Genomic DNA, 19832 nt, shown 5'->3' with positions numbered 1-19832 from the left:
CCCATTATAATGAAAATTAAGGGGGGGTTAAATATAAAGAATTATTTTGCAAGTACAGATTTTTTTTACTAGGTTTTATACACGGAGACAGCTGTTTTCTTGTTATTTACTGTTGCCAAAAACTGTTTTTGGTAGCAACCAATCCCTGCGAGATAGCTGTGTTTTTTATATAAAATCTGTCAAAAAAATTTGTGCTTATAGCATTTCTCAAATATAAAGTACAATGTTCATAGGTGGATTTAACCCTTAGTTTTTATGCTTCATAACATTATATCTCATAGTAAAATAAAATTTAATTTGTATTAAATATATTTTAAGGTTTTATCAGTAACTTCATCTTAGAATATGAGTGTTCCTACAACATGTTCATCGATTCATAATTCCACACCTACCTATGCATCTTGACAATTAGTTGGAGAAATGGGCTGAGGGAGGATACAGCTCTCGCCTGCCTCAAGCCCGTTTAGTTTTTGTTAGGTAATGAATTTATTTTTTTATCAGTACAGTACAAATTTTTTTGTTCCCTGTCTCTGTCCCTAGTTGGAAGCACGAAAAAAAGTCTATTAAAAATCTTTCTCAAAAAGTAAAATAATTTAAGAGTCGGACATGTGAAATTGTCCATATATGGTCCCCCGCCCAAAATTGAATTTTATTTTATTTTATATTTTTAGTAGAAATCGTTTTTAAAGGAAAAACAAATAAGATCAAAGAAATAAGTAAATGGAGGAGATACTTTAATTCTCCCCTCCACCTCGTAATGGGGACATAGATGGAATGGTCCAATTGAAACAAAACTATAAGTTGGGTGATCAAACCGAATCAAAATAAAATTAGGTGACTAGGTATAAGTTGGACGATGAAATTGAAAAATAATAAATAATAAATATGTGACCAATATAAGTTGGACGATCAAATCGAAGTAAATTAATATTAGGTGAACAATATAAAACAAATCTGTAACTTCTTCAAGTAATCATGACTCAATCCATATTAATATTTTAAATATCTATTTTCTAGACTTTTTTTTTTTAAATAAAAGAATTAAGTCCTCAAAACCTTCTCTGTTTTTGAAATAGTCAGCATTTTGTAAATAAAAAAATATATTCAACAATAAATCATTAAAAATCTGCTAGGCATAGCTCAGAACGATGCTAACATTTATTACTATTTTAATTGAATTTAATGGTTATCCAGTCGTAACAACTATTGTCTAGAGTTGATAACATTTATTACTATTTTAATTTTGATTGAATTTAATGGTTATCCAACCGTAACAACTATTGTCTGTAGTTGATAGGTTAGTCCTTAATTGGATCAAAAATGCTGCTCAATTCGGGATAAAATCTCGGGTTTGGAGCCAAGGGCCGAGGTGGTGTGACCTCGGCCTTGGATCAGGTTCTGCAGCATGGTTGTGATTGGATTAACGTATCTTGTTAAATGCTAAGCAATTGACTTTGCTAGATTAATAAACTGATTATCATTTCTAATATTTAAAAAATCGTTGGATTATTTTTTTTACAAACATAAATAGATAAGTTATTTTCCTATATAACGTGTTAAATTTTTCGATGAACAATTTTTCAATATAATATTAATTTTGTAGAATAATATTATATGATATTAAAATTAATAAGTGTTTTGTTGTCGAGTTTTGATAGTGCTCATTTATGAACTCTTGCACCATAAGTTCATAAGAACAATAAATCAAATTCACGGCAGATTTAGTTAATAAAATTTATTATCGAGGCAAGCTATAAGTTGTTGCTCATTCGAGGCTAGTTCATAAGATCTCCAATTATCGAAGAGGAATCTTGACTTGTGATTTTCGTATTAAGGCAGGCTCTAGCTCATGATTATTTTATATTACAAGATTATTGCAATGTATATGCCTCGCAATTTAAGATGCTACAGCGCGCGAGAGAATTGTATCATTTCTACCTTGCCACACGAGCATGATGATTGTCTACTTGTATCCTGTCTCGCAAGATGATTGTTTCGCTCATTCCTCACTTCATGGAATGCCTCATCTCATGAGATGATTGTTTCACTTATTCATTGTTTTGCTCCGTGCCTCGCCCCACAAGATGATTAGTTTACTAATTACTCACTTTGTAAGTTGTTTGCTGCACAAGATATGATTGATCCACTCATTTATCTCTTCTCGATATAATTCGAGTCTCAAAATGATTGTTGTACATATACTTCACTTTACAAAATCCTTCATCCGATGAGATGATTGTATTAATTGTGCCTTGCCTTACGAGATGCCTTGGTACGCGAGATAGTTATGTTTCAAAGTCACCTTCGACTTGGTACTTGACCGAATGGTGCACTCCATTTCCAGTGCGAAGTAGCGAGCTCAAACAATTACCAGGTACACAACTTGCATAGGGCACCATATTTCTACTCCGAAGTCTTGGTCTTAAACAATTATTCATTCTAAAAGCAACATTCGGTCGTGGATCGCAATCCACATATTACAGTTCTGTTATTAGTCTAGAGTCTTAACCTCAACGATTATCTACTTAAATGTCACCTTCAAGGGGGATCATGGACCTACATAGGGGCTATTGTTCCTATTTCAAAAATTCTATTATTCAACATAAATGTTTATATTAACTAGTATTCTACTACCATTTCATTATTTTCTGCTAGTGCTGAATTTTTTCCCAAAAAAAAGATCATATTGTCATGCAACTACTGCTACCATAACATTTGTTCTTGTTCATGTCAGCATATTGTTTGGAAGGACACATGGTCATTTGCATATAACAGATGGGTTCGATGCATTATGTGATAAGGGCATCGCTCGTAATTTTTTTGGGTACAATTTGAAACGTTCGATTCACCATTATTTTGTCCTATTACTATAAGTATTGGGAAGGGGCAAATGGTCCCCAATTTATGTATATTTGCGCCTATTTTAGAGGTCATTAGTAAGTTCTCGCTTATTATGATTGACTCATATTTCATAGTGCATCGATAAGCTCTCATATCTCGAAGGCTATTCTTAAGTATTTATCTATTCATGACAGACTCTTATTATCTAGGCTATTCACAAGTCCTTGCAATTTGGAAATCTTCTCCCTATTACTTTTACTTTCATGCCCCACATTAATATACGACTCAATCTTGAGTAAGGTAACCTAATGTTACTATGCATATACGCCTCTTTCTCATTATAAGACACAAAATTTTAAACCCAGCCATAACTCTGCTTGTTTGTCTCTCTCACGTACAATCCCAATCCAACTTATGTTGACAATTAACTTAATTATCGGAGTATTAATAGTCGCTGAGCAATTTTTTGAAAAACGTTGTGTATCTGATTATGCAGGCTACATGGTGTCGACTCTATTAACATCAAGAATTTGTAGATGAGCATCAAAAAATACACACCCTACTTTATATTTCTCATAGCAAAAAATGAGCATACCCATGCTTTAGCCGCTAAAGAAAGAAATGTTCACTCCACATCTAATGAGTTGAAATATTATCATGTAAAGAGTTGAAATATATTTTACAGGATGTAAGTTCACCAATAGTATCTAATTTTGTCAACGAAATACTCCTTAACGACCAATTAAGGTGTCCTAGCATTCTGAGTCCTTTGCTAAGTAGCTCCGATTGCATAGAGGGCTCTTAGGGTATTGTATACCGTATGGAGTCATCGTCAGAGTTTAGTATAGCAGCAGAGGGTGATTTCTGGGTTCAAACCCCTCACGTCCCATGTCTGCATTAGGAAACAAATAGGTTGTATATATCCCAAGCCTCTCTCGCCCCTTGTGAATTTTGTATTAGTTTCTTAGGGCAATCATAGCCGTCTTGTCGTCATAGAATGCACCATCCTAATTCTAGATTTCTAATTAAATAAATGAATCAAGCTACATGTACACACGCCTCTCACACAAGGGGCAGGGCCCGAGCATTAAATGCGCCGGGGCCCACTCCCTTCATGTGAGGGGAGTCGGTGAACAAATGACTTAAACCTGAATAAATATCAGAACATTATTGTCAAAACTAAATTTTAACGTGAATTAATGTTCTTAAACACCCTAATTTGTCTCAATTTGGCCTGCATAGGTTACTATTAATGACTTTTTCTAGATGGATTTGACATTTGATACTGAGAGTTTTTAAATCAACAAATTATATAAAATTATTTTCTTACGATAGAAACTTCTTTTTATTTCGAAAGTCAATAGCAATTCCTAAAAATATATAAAATAAAGTCTTGGCTCCCTTTAAAATAAAATTATTTAATTCTCATATCCATTTTTAACCCCACATTCACATAATAAAATATTTTGAAAGTAAATTCAAAACTTTTCCATATTTTTAACCAAATATTCTCAAAAAATAACTATTCAAGACATTATTTTTTTCTCAATTATGGCCATCAAGCAGTGGCAAACTATACAAATCCATTTTTGTTTAAGCATCTTAAGCAAACTTTAATTGGAGTGAAAAATGAGGAAAAAGGGCATTTTGTTTTTTTTCAATCATGTTTCAGATACATCAAAATTACTGAAATTTCCATGTTCCAAGCCCAACAAAATTGCATTTTATCGTATAATATATCTTTTAGAAAAGCTTGTGCCTAACTTGATATGTAAAAGATATCAATAGTCTTCTAAACTATAGAAATAAAAATTAGATTAATGTTATTCATAGTCGCTCATTGTGACAATTGTTCTACATGGCATCGTATATGGCGGTTTGTGATTTGATAAATTAATGTGGTAGTTTTTTCTTACCTCATATATCAAATCACCAACTGTCAAACGTATGTTAAATAAGATGATTGCGACAGTAAGTGATTGCAAATAACATTATTCTAAAAACTAAAGGTCGAAATCCAAATTTACATAAATAACCGTGTACAATTAAAATTCTTTTTTGATATCCAAAATTTGAATTGAATTTACCAAAAAAAGGAAAAAAAGAAATTATGTAAATTATTATGTAATTGCTTATGTACGGTAGTATTATTCTCATTTTGATGCTATTTATTGAAAAGAAGAACAATCAAATAAATCATTGTATAATTATTTATGTATAAACAGTAGAGAAGTAGATGAAGTAAAGAAGAGAGCGACCATTCCTCAATTTCCACCGAAAACTCAATTCCAAATCTGAGGTCAACATTTAGAAAAATTCCAACTGTACACGGGCCCCTCCGCAGCTCTCTCTATATTCTGTCCGCATAAAAATATTCAACTCCTCCGTGATGGTCCCCATAAAAAATACTCTCCCCCGTGTACGGTGTAATGAATGTAAAAGGGAGAAATTTATCGGAGGTCACCCAATTTATATGTATATTCCGCGTTACTTACTAAACTTCAATTTGTTCTAAAATGACCACATAACCTATAATTTTATTTTAATTCAAATGTTTCATTAGCAATTGGGACATGTTTGGTGGAAAACCCGAGTAAGTTCGAGATTGCGTTGTTTCACCATTTAAGCAATGTTATAAGAATTGAACTGAACCGATCAGTTCAATCAAAAAATCTTGAATAAGTCTGTGTAAAAAAACAAAAATAATAAAATTATGTGAAAAGAGTATGAACTACCTATATTGACTAGTTCACCCAATAAATAGCAGGTTTTACCCTTTAGACTTTGGATAATTAGCACAAAATGTTATTACCTTTCAATATTATTGTGCAAAACGTCACTACCTTTTATTTTTTACCATTTTCGTCCTTATTTTAACGTTTCATTGCAAAAAACGTCATTTTCATCATTTTTAATGTAAAATGACGGAAATACCCTCCCATTTAAATAAAACCAAAAAAACAAAAGAAAAGAAAAATAAAGAATAGATTAAAATCTTACTCCTAAATATTTTAAAAAGTGCAAGTGAGTCCAAATAATTATTAAAAAGCCTAATATCATAAAATGTTTTTACGTTTGGTCTATAGTGTGCAAAACGTCCATACATTTCAAATTGGTGGAAATAACGTTTTTCGGAATGAAATGTAGACTCAAAAAAAAAAAAAAAACGTATTGACGTTTTTCCACAAAAATTGTCAAACGTATAGATGTTTTTTGCTATTTTAAAATATTGAAAATAACAAAAAAAAAAAAAAAAACTCTCTCTTTCTTATCTTCTTCTCCAAATGGGATTGCCATGTTAAAAGTGAAGAAACTTCGACCAACCATCGCCCAAATCGCCAAACCTCCATATCATTGAACCATCTGTTGATATTTTAATACCAAGAAGAGAGGCACCCTAGTGAGTATAGTCGATTGATGTGTTGGATATGACATAGGTCTCTTAGAAACAGGTGATGTCGCTAGTATTTGCATTCACAAGTTAGGTATTTTGGCTTGTAATTTCGAACAAATCTATTAGCATGAAGGTTTCAAGATTGGATGTTGGGTGATATGTGTATAGGAAAGCGGGGCTTTTCGGCTGCATGGCGATCTAGTAGTTTGGGTGGTGGTTTACTGAAATTTTTTGACCTCTAAAGTGGTTGACCATTTGGAGAAGCAGGGAGAGAGAGATTTTTTTTTAAAAATATTTTAATTTCTTCCCTAACGTAAATTAAGCATTCACCTTAGATTTAATCGAATTCGATCCAATTCCAAGAGCTCGAATTGAATCGGTATATACATTTGACACTTTTTGCGAAAAACGTCCCAACGTTTCAATTATTATTATTTTTTGTTTTTTCATCCCTATTTTCACTTTTCTTTGTAAAAAAATGTTATTTTCACCAATTTGAAACGTTGGGGCATTTTGTGCTATTAGACTCTTTAATAATTATTTGGATTCACTTTCACTTTTTAAAACATTTAGGAGTAATATTGTAATTTATTATTATTATTTTCGCTTTATTTAAATGAGAGGGTACTTTGGTAATTTTATATTAAAAATTGTGAAAATTACGTTTTCTGCAATGAAACGTTGAAATAAAGGCAAAAATGTTAAAAAAAATATATATGAATGTATTTCACAATAACATTGAAAGGTAAGGACCTTTTGTACTAATTACCCTTTAAACTTTTAAAAATATGATTTCTTTTAAGTTCTACAAAAGATTTCAAAGCCAATTCTACCCTTTTACCTTGGTCCTTTTTCAATTTAATGTCTGAATTGATGAGTAAAACATTGCTTCTAAGTGCCAATATATAAAGATCGAGATTTATTTAGCCCATGTTTAGTTAGAATTAAAATTAGATTTTTAACAAATTTTGATAAAGTTAATGAAATGTGCTGTTCAAAAGTTGTGAGTTATGTAAAATATGTGGTTAAAATTAATTATTGTCTTTGATTTAAATTAAATTCTAAATTTTTATCTCTAACAAATGGGCAAAAATTAACGACTTTAGTTAGACAGGAGATTGGCCGTTATTCCGCAATAGTAAAAAAATTGAACTTATTTAGAAATAAAGTAAAGTTCGGACCCTAACACAAAACAAATATATAAGTTAAGTGACCTCGAGCAAATTTTTTCCGTTCATACGCAACTCTGTGCAATTTTCTCTTCAAGTCAAACACTGCCTGCGCTGGTGATTTCTTCTCTCTCTACATAAAAACTGTTCTCCTGTTTTCTTCCCTTCCAAAATCTTCTGACTCTCCTTACTGTCAAATCTAGTCCTCTTTCAAGCTTTACATACTTTGATCCCTACACACATATATTTATTGTAAAGAGGGAAACAAGGATCGAAAATGCCGGGGAAGAATTTTATAGTTGAAGTGGAGCCAGCAAAGGAAGCAAGAGATGGAAAGCCGTCGATGGGACCAGTTTTTCGGAGTGCTTTTGCTAAGGATGGATTTCCAGAGCCGATTCCAGGACTCGACAGTTGCTGGGATATTTTCCGGTGATTTTTTGACCTTTTGCGTAATTTGCATAGTTTTATTAAATATTCATCAATGCCGGGGAAGAATTTTATAGTTGAAGTGGAGCCAGCAAAGGAAGCAAGAGATGGAAAGCCGTCGATGGGACCAGTTTTTCGCAGTGCTTTTGCTAAGGATGGATTTCCAGAGCCGATTCCAGGACTCGACAGTTGCTGGGATATTTTCCGGTGATTTTTTGACCTTTTGCGTAATTTGCATAGTTTTATTAAATATTCATTAGTTCATTTTCGTTTTGTGATTTTTTTGTTCTCAGTTTAATTGTGGAGAGGTATTTGATGAGTTTGTATTGAATCTATAGCACGTTTTTTTTTTTGTTATTCAAGTCTAATTGCATTTTGAATTGTTAAAAAGTCCACGATTTGTTGTGTGAAATATTAAACTTTGCAACCGATTTTGCTTACACTCGACAACATTGTCTGATTTACTAGTGGTTGCTAGTGGTTAAGTTTTTCTTTATGCTATGTATTGCGCGAAGCTGATGTTTTTGCTGTATATTTTGATGCACATATATATGTTAATTGTGTTCTAGAAACTACATAAATTGTGGTTTAGACGGTTGACTTTGGTCTTTGGATATGGAAGTTTTTAGAATGAAAGCAATGATGTGCATATATATGTTAAATGTGTTGTAGCAACTACAAAATTGTGGTCAAGAGAGTTGACTTTGATGGATATGAAAATTCTTAGCATGAAAGCAATGATCTTGACTACATAAATATGGATATACCCCAATTTGATTAGTTTTATGTGTATATAAATGTCACACATTTTTTTACCAGGAGAGCAACAGCGGTAATTTTTCATCATAGCCTAAGTGGCTGCCTTGATCTGAACGATCACCTGTGATGAGCTACCCTAGTCAAAGTGCATATACTTACCTATTTTTATTCTTCTGAGAATTGCTGGAATAATTGGTGTATGCTTTTATTCCGCCATTTGTTAGTGCCCAAGTTTATGCATTATTGCATCCCCAAGTCAGGTGTTTTCCCATTGAAAAGAAAAGAAGGATTAATTTGCTTGCTTGAGTTAGTTCCAATAGTTGACTTGAAGTATGATTGCTTTAAAGATACTGCTTTAACTATACTTCTTTGTTTTCAATGTTGATCATTGTTTGAACTGAACCTTTTTTTGTCACAGTTTGTCAGTAGAGAAATATCCAAGTAACCCAATGCTTGGTCGTCGTGAGATCGTTGACGGAAAGGATTATTTTTTTCCCCCCCCCCCCCCCCCCCCCCTTAATTATACCTAATTCTTGGACTTGTTGCTTTCACTTACAGCCCGGTAAATATGTATGGATGACTTACAACGAAGTATATGACTTAGTGGTCAAAGTTGGGAACTCCATTCGCAGCTGTGGCATTGAGGAAGTAAGTTATAATCTAGTGTGTTTCAAACTTTTTGCCATAGCTGCTTTCTAGCCTGTGCTTTTTTGTTTGATAAGAAATGAAATTCTATTAATTAAAAGGATATATTTATGATTTATGGCGGATTGGATGTCCTTGAGACCCAGGAAGAATTCTTACCAACTGAGAACGACTAGTGAGAAAGGAACTTAGTTCCTTCAGATGTTGAGGCCCATATGATGCCAAGAATTTTATCGATTCCCATTACTCAAAAATAACTTGCTTTTCTCTTTTTCAAAATTCTGCAATTGTTTTCTGTTTATATTACTCCGAAGGACAGCCACGTAAAAACTCCTTTCTTCCAGAACTGAAACCAATTGACATTTCAAGGAATAAATGAAACTAAGTCTTCTTCGTGCAATAATCTGCCCTGTAGCATCATTGCAACTTCACAATGTAAAAACAGACGATCAACACATGGGGATCCATTCTGCAAAGTACCCAGCATGAAGGAGAAGTAAAAAGACTTGGACACTTTGTGTGAATTAAATCACAAGCATTGATCTTCTTCTTCTGGGTTTTCCAGTTCTAATGTCATTTCATCTGTCATTCTGTCATGCATATTATCAAGCTAGATTTCCCTGTTTCAAACAAAACGAAGATGTAATCTCCTTAAATGGCCTTCCCTTATCCAAGTTCTTTTGAGGTATCTACCATTTAAAACTTGTTTCAAAGTTACCTTGTGAACAACCAGCTACTTTGGGTTCATTTTCTTACTTTCAATGTCATATCTTGGTACTTTATTTTCCAAACATAGCTTGGTTTGTTAACTTTGCTTATGGGTTATTAAAATAAGTTACTATCTGGCAAATGTTTGTTAGATTTCTGAGTCTTGACATTGTATTCTCTATTCTTTTTTCTTACTTTTGTTGTTCCCCCTGTATTGATTTATTTGACTTCTGCCTCGTATGACTCATCAATGTTGATTAAGTTTAATCTTCTTTAAAATACTATTTGAAATGCAAAAACTTAATTTCTCACTCTCTGTTCAATATAATAATAATTTTTAGGGAGACCGATGTGGTATTTATGGCGCTAATTGCCCGGAGTGGATTATGAGTATGGAGGTACTACTTTTTTACTATTTCTGCTCTTCCCCTTTCTCTGAATGTGCACGTGTGTATGCATTATGTTGTAAGTATCATCATGGGGGAAAAACATGTAATTCATTGTCCGAGGAATAACCTCCTTGATGTCGTTGTTGTTTTATGGGTCACATGACCTAATCCAAATAAACTATACTGCATTTATCATAACCAAATCTATTGTCTTGTCATAGTTTTGAGTTCTATATATATATATATATATATATATCATCTGTAAACTGGCTCTTGTTCGTAACACATATATTGATCACTTATTCACATTTACTAAGTTATGGAAAGTTCACAGAAAAGCACAAGATTGTTATTGCTTCTGCCCATGTATTTCAGCATTGGTTAGTTAGCCACCTAAAGACCTGTGCTATTTTATCACTCGAAATGGCACCTAAGGGAGGTTTAGAAATTTCCCCTCAGGATCATTTATATTGTGAATTCATGTAGTTTAACAATTTGGGTCTAATTCTTGATCTATTCCAAAAAATATCAATAACTTTTTTATTCATTATTATGTTCATAAATTTTGCATTCCACGCATTATAATTCTTTTGTTTATTTTTCTTGAAGCTCACGTCTTCTGTGGATTTATTAGATCCATACACTTGTTTCTTGTTTTCCTTACTCCTTTATCTTTCTGTTTCCTTCTGTGAGCTGTAAATTTTGAAAGCAAAATGTCTGCATATATGTTCTCTTATTCCATTTCTCTACTTCTATTTTTCTTTGTATCTTCTTCCCCTCTAAGAGTTTCTTGATTTTGTGATAACTTCTTTTGCCTTAGATGTCAATGAAATTGTTGTGAATATCTTTTGTAGAATTTGCTGCAATTTTTCTAACACCAACAAATTAATGCAGGCATGTAATGCTCATGGGCTTTATTGTGTTCCCTTATATGACACCTTAGGTATGGATCATCCCTTCTGTTGCATGCGTCTGTGAATTTATGCGCTAATAATAAGTTGATTTGTACCTCTGCCATATCACAAGACTAACAGACTTTTGTCTTTAGTAAAGTTGCCTTTGGAATGTCATTTCCCAAGAGGCCCAAGACAATAGGTTTTTATTAGTTCTGGATTTAGACTGATTCTTTTGTACAAAAACCTTCCATGTCCACATAGAACCCAATTAAATTAAATTGTTATTTCATATGGTTTAGGTGCTGGTGCAATTGAGTTCATTATTTGCCATGCGGAGGTTGCAATTGCTTTTGTAGAGGAGAAGAAGATTCCTGAGGTACGGTTGCTAATGTTAGGAATTTGATTGCACGACGAATTTTTCTCTTTTAGATTTTTATTTAAGGTTCTCATTTTTATTTTTATTTTGTACTCATGGTTTTCACTTTTATCTGTTTTCAATGATAGCCCTTTCTTTGATTCTCATTCTTTTAAAAACTTATTTTTTCAAAACTCATTTTCAACCACACATTCTTTAATAAAATAATTACACAAATCCAAAATTTTTCTTTAATTTTTAACCACATATTCTTTATCTATCTACTATTCAAAATGCATTATTTCCCCCAAAATGGGGATCAAACAAGGGCATAGTTATATGAACTATTAATTTTCTGTCTTTTATGGCTTCAATGGTTTTGACATTTTTCTGTGTATTTGTACTGACTCGTTGGACTAGGTTTTCAATTGTTCATATTTTGCTAATATGCATCTACTTTTTGCCTTGCAGCTGATCAAAACTCTTCCCAGTGCCACAAAATACTTGAGAAGTAAGTCTCCGACGATGTCAGATTTCTGTTTCATTATTGTTCATGGATTTAAATGAGAAAAATGATAGCATAAACATCATTTATTGTTCTGTTTCAGCTATTGTCAGCTTTGGCAAAGTCACTTCTCAACAAAGGGAAGAAGTTGAAAAATTTGGTGTGGCTATCCATTCTTGGGATGAATTTTTGTTATTGGTAAGCGTTTTGATTTCAACCTTTAATTTTTTTCTTGGTTGCTTCACTCATTGCTAACTATAGTGGAAGAACTGCTTATCTCACTACTATATGGCTGTCATTCTGAAATTATACTTCGTTTACAAGGTTGAACATTAGGTCATGTCCAGTTTGCACCTCCCATCGCCCTTATTTATTGCTTAGAAATATGGATAAGACGAGTCTCAAAGTCATTTTGTCCTAATTCATTTTCATCCATAAGCTTCCTGGATTTTGGTGCCTAAGTTGTCGAAATGTAAGCAAAGGTTTCTGCAATCTAATGGACAGAGATGGGTCAAGTAGTTAGTCTAGGATAATAGAACTTACATTATAGTGACACTAATAAGAAAATCCCTGAAACTAGTAGACTGATAGATAAGTGTAAAGTTAATATAACTTGCATACAAGATGTCAAATGGGTTGGAGAGAGGAGGAAATTGTTGGAGAGTAGAGATATAAACTTCATGAGCCTAGTTTGAAGAATCTCACCTTATAACTTAAGAAATTTGCAGAAGTTTTTTTGCTTCTTTTTGATGTTCCATGCCACTGAAATTAGATAATCTTGCTTCATTATTTTATGTTGTCTTAGTAAAAATTTTGGTTAACCTGAGGTGTTATGCATTGAATGTTTGGCTTGTGTCTGACTCTTATACCAGTAGTTAGAGGCTTGCTTGAGCTATTATGGATTCTTCTCTGGAAAATTTGCCATCTCTATCGGCTTTGATTGGGAAGATTACAATACCGTATTTACTTGTCATGTTGAGCCTTTTGCCTTCTCGTATTCAGCTTGCTAAACAAAAGAAAACTTTGATAACTAACCTATTGTATTTTTGATTTTTTTTTCTATTTATCTCTTTTGAATCATGAAGCATGTTGCTGTAGCTTAGGAGCTACAACTGTATCTGAAATACTTATCAGAGATCTTTTGTCTCCTTCGAGTACATGGGTGTGGATATTAGGTCCTTTACTTGGGATCCATGTCAAAGTTCCCATTTCTCTAGTCTCATGTGAAGAAGCCATTAGAAAATTTTATTGATCACTCGAGTGGTAGATTCTTGAAGCTCACGTCTTCTGTGGATTTATTAGATCCATACACTTGTTTCTTGTTTTCCTTACTCCTTTATCTTTCTGTTTCCTTCTGTGAGCTGTAAATTTTGAAAGCAAAATGTCTGCATATATGTTCTCTTATTCCATTTCTCTACTTCTATTTTTCTTTGTATCTTCTTCCCCTCTAAGAGTTTCTTGATTTTGTGATAACTTCTTTTGCCTTAGATGTCAATGAAATTGTTGTGAATATCTTTTGTAGAATTTGCTGCAATTTTTCTAACACCAACAAATTAATGCAGGCATGTAATGCTCATGGGCTTTATTGTGTTCCCTTATATGACACCTTAGGTATGGATCATCCCTTCTGTTGCATGCGTCTGTGAATTTATGCGCTAATAATAAGTTGATTTGTACCTCTGCCATATCACAAGACTAACAGACTTTTGTCTTTAGTAAAGTTGCCTTTGGAATGTCATTTCCCAAGAGGCCCAAGACAATAGGTTTTTATTAGTTCTGGATTTAGACTGATTCTTTTGTACAAAAACCTTCCATGTCCACATAGAACCCAATTAAATTAAATTGTTATTTCATATGGTTTAGGTGCTGGTGCAATTGAGTTCATTATTTGCCATGCGGAGGTTGCAATTGCTTTTGTAGAGGAGAAGAAGATTCCTGAGGTACGGTTGCTAATGTTAGGAATTTGATTGCACGACGAATTTTTCTCTTTTAGATTTTTATTTAAGGTTCTCATTTTTATTTTTATTTTGTACTCATGGTTTTCACTTTTATCTGTTTTCAATGATAGCCCTTTCTTTGATTCTCATTCTTTTAAAAACTTATTTTTTCAAAACTCATTTTCAACCACACATTCTTTAATAAAATAATTACACAAATCCAAAATTTTTCTTTAATTTTTAACCACATATTCTTTATCTATCTACTATTCAAAATGCATTATTTCCCCCAAAATGGGGATCAAACAAGGGCATAGTTATATGAACTATTAATTTTCTGTCTTTTATGGCTTCAATGGTTTTGACATTTTTCTGTGTATTTGTACTGACTCGTTGGACTAGGTTTTCAATTGTTCATATTTTGCTAATATGCATCTACTTTTTGCCTTGCAGCTGATCAAAACTCTTCCCAGTGCCACAAAATACTTGAGAAGTAAGTCTCCGACGATGTCAGATTTCTGTTTCATTATTGTTCATGGATTTAAATGAGAAAAATGATAGCATAAACATCATTTATTGTTCTGTTTCAGCTATTGTCAGCTTTGGCAAAGTCACTTCTCAACAAAGGGAAGAAGTTGAAAAATTTGGTGTGGCTATCCATTCTTGGGATGAATTTTTGTTATTGGTAAGCGTTTTGATTTCAACCTTTAATTTTTTTCTTGGTTGCTTCACTCATTGCTAACTATAGTGGAAGAACTGCTTATCTAACTACTATATGGCTGTCATTCTGAAATTATACTTCGTTTACAAGGTTGAACATTAGGTCATGTCCAGTTTGCACCTCCCATCGCCCTTATTTATTGCTTAGAAATATGGATAAGACGAGTCTCAAAGTCATTTTGTCCTAATTCATTTTCATCCATAAGCTTCCTGGATTTTGGTGCCTAAGTTGTCGAAATGTAAGCAAAGGTTTCTGCAATCTAATGGACAGAGATGGGTCAAGTAGTTAGTCTAGGATAATAGAACTAGGATAGGAACTTACATTATAGTGACACTAATAAGAAAATCCCTGAAACTAGTAGACTGATAGATAAGTGTAAAGTTAATATAACTTGCATACAAGATGTCAAATGGGTTGGAGAGAAGAGGAAATTGTTGGAGAGTAGAGATATAAACTTCATGAGCCTAGTTTGAAGAATCTCACCTTATAACTTAAGAAATTTGCAGAAGTTTTTTTGCTTCTTTTTGATGTTCCATGCCACTGAAATTAGATAATCTTGCTTCATTATTTTATGTTGTCTTAGTAAAAATTTTGGTTAACCTGAGGTGTTATGCATTGAATGTTTGGCTTGTGTCTGACTCTTATACCAGTAGTTAGAGGCTTGCTTGAGCTATTATGGATTCTTCTCTGGAAAATTTGCCATCTCTATCGGCTTTGATTGGGAAGATTACAATACCGTATTTACTTGTCATGTTGAGCCTTTTGCCTTCTCGTATTCAGCTTGCTAAACAAAAGAAAACTTTGATAACTAACCTATTGTATTTTTGATTTTTTTTTCTATTTATCTCTTTTGAATCATGAAGCATGTTGCTGTAGCTTAGGAGCTACAACTGTATCTGAAATACTTATCAGAGATCTTTTGTCTCCTTCGAGTACATGGGTGTGGATATTAGGTCCTTTACTTGGGATCCATGTCAAAGTTCCCATTTCTCTAGTCTCATGTGAAGAAGCCATTAGAAAATTTTATTGATCACTCGAGTGGTAGATATCCAGTTCAGCTGTCCTACTTCCAGCATGAAGAATTTTTGTTACCAGGATGATTGAAAAAGTTATTACATTATCCATCATGCATATTTTATGTGTTTATCTACATCATATTGGTCAATTTCATCCTAAAAAGTTGACTTGGATAAATTTGAGCTCTGATACATAGCTAGTGCACTGGGCGGGAAAACAACAGTGTTATTTGTTGCCGTTTTGTGTAGGTGATGTTTTATTGTCATTAGAAAAGAAAAACTTAAGTTTTAACCATCTGTATTATTTGCTAATCTAAATTTTTAGATCATAAATTACTTTCTATCTGAAAAACACACTGTTGCACGTGCTTGCTGCGTATACCTAAGCCTCCGTTTGGGAAGAATATATAACAGTTTAATTTATAAATAGATCGTGACAATCGGTAGATAAATGGATGGAACCTGTGGGTCCAATGGAATGTATGGTTGAAAATGAAGTTTGGCTATTTATAAATGATTTATAAATTTTGCCAAACATAGGCTAAATTATTCCTCTTCCATTTCAGCAATAGCTGTTAAGTCAACCAATATTATCTATGACACTTGGATTGATGGTGTTAATTAAATTTTGTGGTTGTGACTTGGGAGGAAATAGCTAACTTGTGAAGTGCTGCCTTTGAAAGCTGTCTTTCTGCCACAATTTATTTTCTAAATTTGTAGATCCTTTAAGGAGTTTAGCCAAGATACAAAACACGGGGACTGAAGCAATTTACTGAAGATCCAACTTATGGAGTGTGGATATTATTCATTTTTTGGTGTGTGGGTGAAATTAGGGAAGTGGGATGCTGAAATCCATTTATCTTTGCTGCTTGGGTTTATTCCATGAATCATTCACAATGGGGAAATACAATCTTTCTCTTGGTAGCATCTCTTGCATTTGAAAAGTATATAACTTTCTAATCTGAATGCTAGTTTGTGCATAAAGGTATATTGTTCATACTGTGTTGTTGGCCAACATTAATTTAATTCTAGAATCTAATGTTGTTTGATCCATTGAGCTTTAATATAATCTTTTCCTTCTCTTCTAGTTATTTACTTGTGTCATTTTTCTTCTAATTAGTTTGTGTTGCTCACCTGTTGCTTGACCTAATTATGGTACCTCTGTTATTGTGCAGGGAGACAATAAACAGTTTGATCTCCCGGTGAAAAAGAAAAGTGACATTTGTACAATTATGTATACTAGTGGAACCACCGGAGATCCCAAGGGGGTCTTGATTTCAAATAATAGTATTGTCACACTAATAGCTGGAGTAAAGCGTCTTCTAGGGAGTGTGAAAGAATCGGTAACTATTATATATTTACTTTCTGCTCATTGTCATCGATTAAGTTGATGAATACGATTAAAAATGTTTCATCCAATTTTCAGTCTAAATCGTTGAAGCAGCAATTATTTGATTGTTTCTAATAATTTGAGTACAAGTTTCAACTTCTTTTTTTATCTCTCAGTTGACTGTCAATGATGTATATCTATCATATCTTCCCCTGGCTCATATCTTTGACCGGGTGATCGAAGAGTGTTTTATTAATCATGGGGCCTCAATAGGATTTTGGCGTGGGGTAAGAGTGCTACATTTGTTTTTCGGTCATAACAGAGATTACATAATAATTGAATCATTTAACTTATCTGCAGGATGTTAAGTTATTGGTTGAAGACATTGGAGAACTAAAGCCTACTATTTTCTGTGCCGTTCCTCGGGTATTAGATAGAATTTATTCAGGTTTGTTTTGTGCATCCACATTTTAACGAAAATATTAAATAGCAGGTATTTATATTTTCTTCCACACGTGTGGAATGTTGAGAAATATTGTAGTGATGTTAGATGACGATATTGCCTTTTGACTGATATAAGTGTAGATAACCTACTGTGATGATGAAATCCAGTTTCCAACCAATATTAGTCCATGTTTCTGACTTAAATTTTCATCTTTACAAGGTCCACTTTTGGTCCTTCCTCATGCAAATAATTTACTTCTTGTCAAATAAGTTGTTAGGTACAAGTAATGAACTAACAAAAATGCCGGCATGACATTTTAATATCTGGAATGGAAAATGTGTGTATTCTGGGAGGGCAAGGCAACTTTCTGCTTGTTCATTCTCTAATGCAGTTGTAAAATTTCTCTCTGTGAACTGATACGTGGATTTTGTTGTCCTTGATTTCTGTGTACATCAGGTTTGCAACAGAAAATTGCTGCTGGGGGTTTCATTAAACAAGCATTGTTTAATTTTGCATACTCTTAGTGAGTTCTGTTCTAGCTTTCCTTTGTTTTTGATGGAAATTGAACTTGAATTCCTATATATCTTGAATTGTCCTTTCCAAGTGAACTGATTGCTGGCTTCTGAGCAAATCAGGCCAAAGTAAATTGTCAACGTGGTGCTGCAATCCTGTCCGTCCATTTCAACTTCTATTCTCGATTCCTTAACCATTTTGGTTTTCTGTTGTTCTGATACCTGCTTGTTAAAATTTATGTAGCAAGTTACGTAATATGAGGAATGGATTGAAACATTCTGAAGCGGCTTCACTCTGTGACAAAATCGTTTTCAGTAAGGTAGTGAATATATGCTGTCTGGACCTGCTATAACCGTGTTTAAATTCTCCCACTTTTCCACAAAAATATAACTGTGATTTATTTTGCATGCTCTTTTAGGTAAAACAAGGGTTAGGGGGAAATGTAAGACTTATTTTGTCTGGAGCAGCGCCTCTTGCCTCTCATGTAGAAGAGTATCTACGGGTGGTGTCATGTTCATATGTGCTTCAAGGATACGGTATTTTGCCTTCATCCTATTGAGTTATTGTCCACTAAAATTGGATCTTTTTATTTTTGTTCATGTAACCTTGACTTCTTGCTCCTGGTGAAGTGTATTTTTTATCTGTTAAACACTTCCAAATTATTTATTGCTCCCTTGCTTCTCAACGTGGAACCTGTCATGTTATTTTCCTGTAGAGGTGTCAGCTGAGAATTTCAATGTTGATTACTCAGTAAAGTTTTAAATGTTATATTTATTTTTGTTATACTAGTGGGCTATAATTACTCTCTTGAATTTCTGTTCTTGAAATAATGCAACCGGTCTCTTATCCTGATGCCCTAATATTTGTAAGATAGCTCCAGTTCATCAAGCAGTGTAAACCTTCCTTTTCTGGTTTTATATGGAAAATTAAATGTAGAGTGTAGCACATATTCAATTATTTGCCTCGTTATCAAATCAATATATATCATAAATTGTGTTGTAGCAAGACACTCTTGTTTAAGGGACAAAAGGATAGATTTTCTGTTTAGATCAGTCATAAATTGTCGCTTGTAGTGTATATGTTTGTGTAAGTGTAGTGCTGCTATCCTGAACCTGGAAAATCATCGATTGGCAGTTGTAATAGCAATTTTCCAGTTCACTAGATGGTATCTGACTTAATTTCTCTACTGTGATATAGGTTTGACAGAAACTTGTGCTGGTACATTCGTCTCTATTCCAGATGAGATGGACATGCTGGGTACAGTGGGTCCTCCAGTGCCCAATGTGGATGTGCGCCTGGAATCTGTTCCCGAAATGAATTATGATGCCCTTTCAAGTACTCCACGTGGAGAAGTGTGCATAAGGGGAGATACTTTATTTTCAGGCTACTTCAAACGTGAAGACCTTACAAATGAAGTTTTGATTAATGGCTGGTTTCACACAGGTTGGTTTGTTCTGGCACTAGTTCCTAATCAATTTGCGTACGGTACCAAATATTTTTTTCATCTTCATTCTGATAAAATTCTCTTTTCAGGGGATATTGGTGAGTGGCAACCAAATGGAAGCTTGAAAATTATTGATCGCAAGAAGAACATTTTCAAGCTTGAGGCTTATCCAGCCGACCCTCTATTTATAAAAGCATATACGGTAAAATAGATAGCAATCTTAAAATTATAGTGTAACTTTTTCTTTTTTTCTTTTTTTGTTTTCAAGAAAAAATTATTTATTTCTCCTCATCTTACATATTTTTTATATAACAATGACTAATCAAAATATGATTAGAA

The 19832-nt window shown here is 33.4% G+C and overlaps 1 protein-coding gene across 1 annotated transcript; it reads left to right on the top strand.

Annotated features, from left to right (window-relative positions):
• The first annotated feature begins 7885 nt into the window (after positions 1 to 7885).
• Positions 7886 to 19704, top strand: LOC111375499 (long chain acyl-CoA synthetase 4). The gene is made up of 16 exons (XM_022998338.1): positions 7886 to 8037; positions 9008 to 9071; positions 9148 to 9237; positions 10284 to 10340; positions 11226 to 11274; positions 11527 to 11603; positions 12054 to 12093; positions 12191 to 12285; positions 16937 to 17104; positions 17268 to 17378; positions 17452 to 17539; positions 17993 to 18059; positions 18293 to 18368; positions 18468 to 18585; positions 19247 to 19492; positions 19583 to 19704. The coding sequence occupies exons 1-16, from the start codon at positions 7886 to 7888 to the stop codon at positions 19702 to 19704; spliced, it is 1620 nt and encodes a 539-aa protein (XP_022854106.1).
• Positions 19705 to 19832: the final 128 nt, after the last annotated feature.

Source organism: Olea europaea, unplaced genomic scaffold (genome assembly GCF_002742605.1).
Source record: "Olea europaea var. sylvestris unplaced genomic scaffold, O_europaea_v1 scaffold138, whole genome shotgun sequence".
NCBI classification, from domain to species: domain Eukaryota; kingdom Viridiplantae; phylum Streptophyta; class Magnoliopsida; order Lamiales; family Oleaceae; genus Olea; species Olea europaea.
Note: the sequence above shows the minus strand (reverse complement) of the source record. Positions and strands in the feature narration are given on the sequence as shown.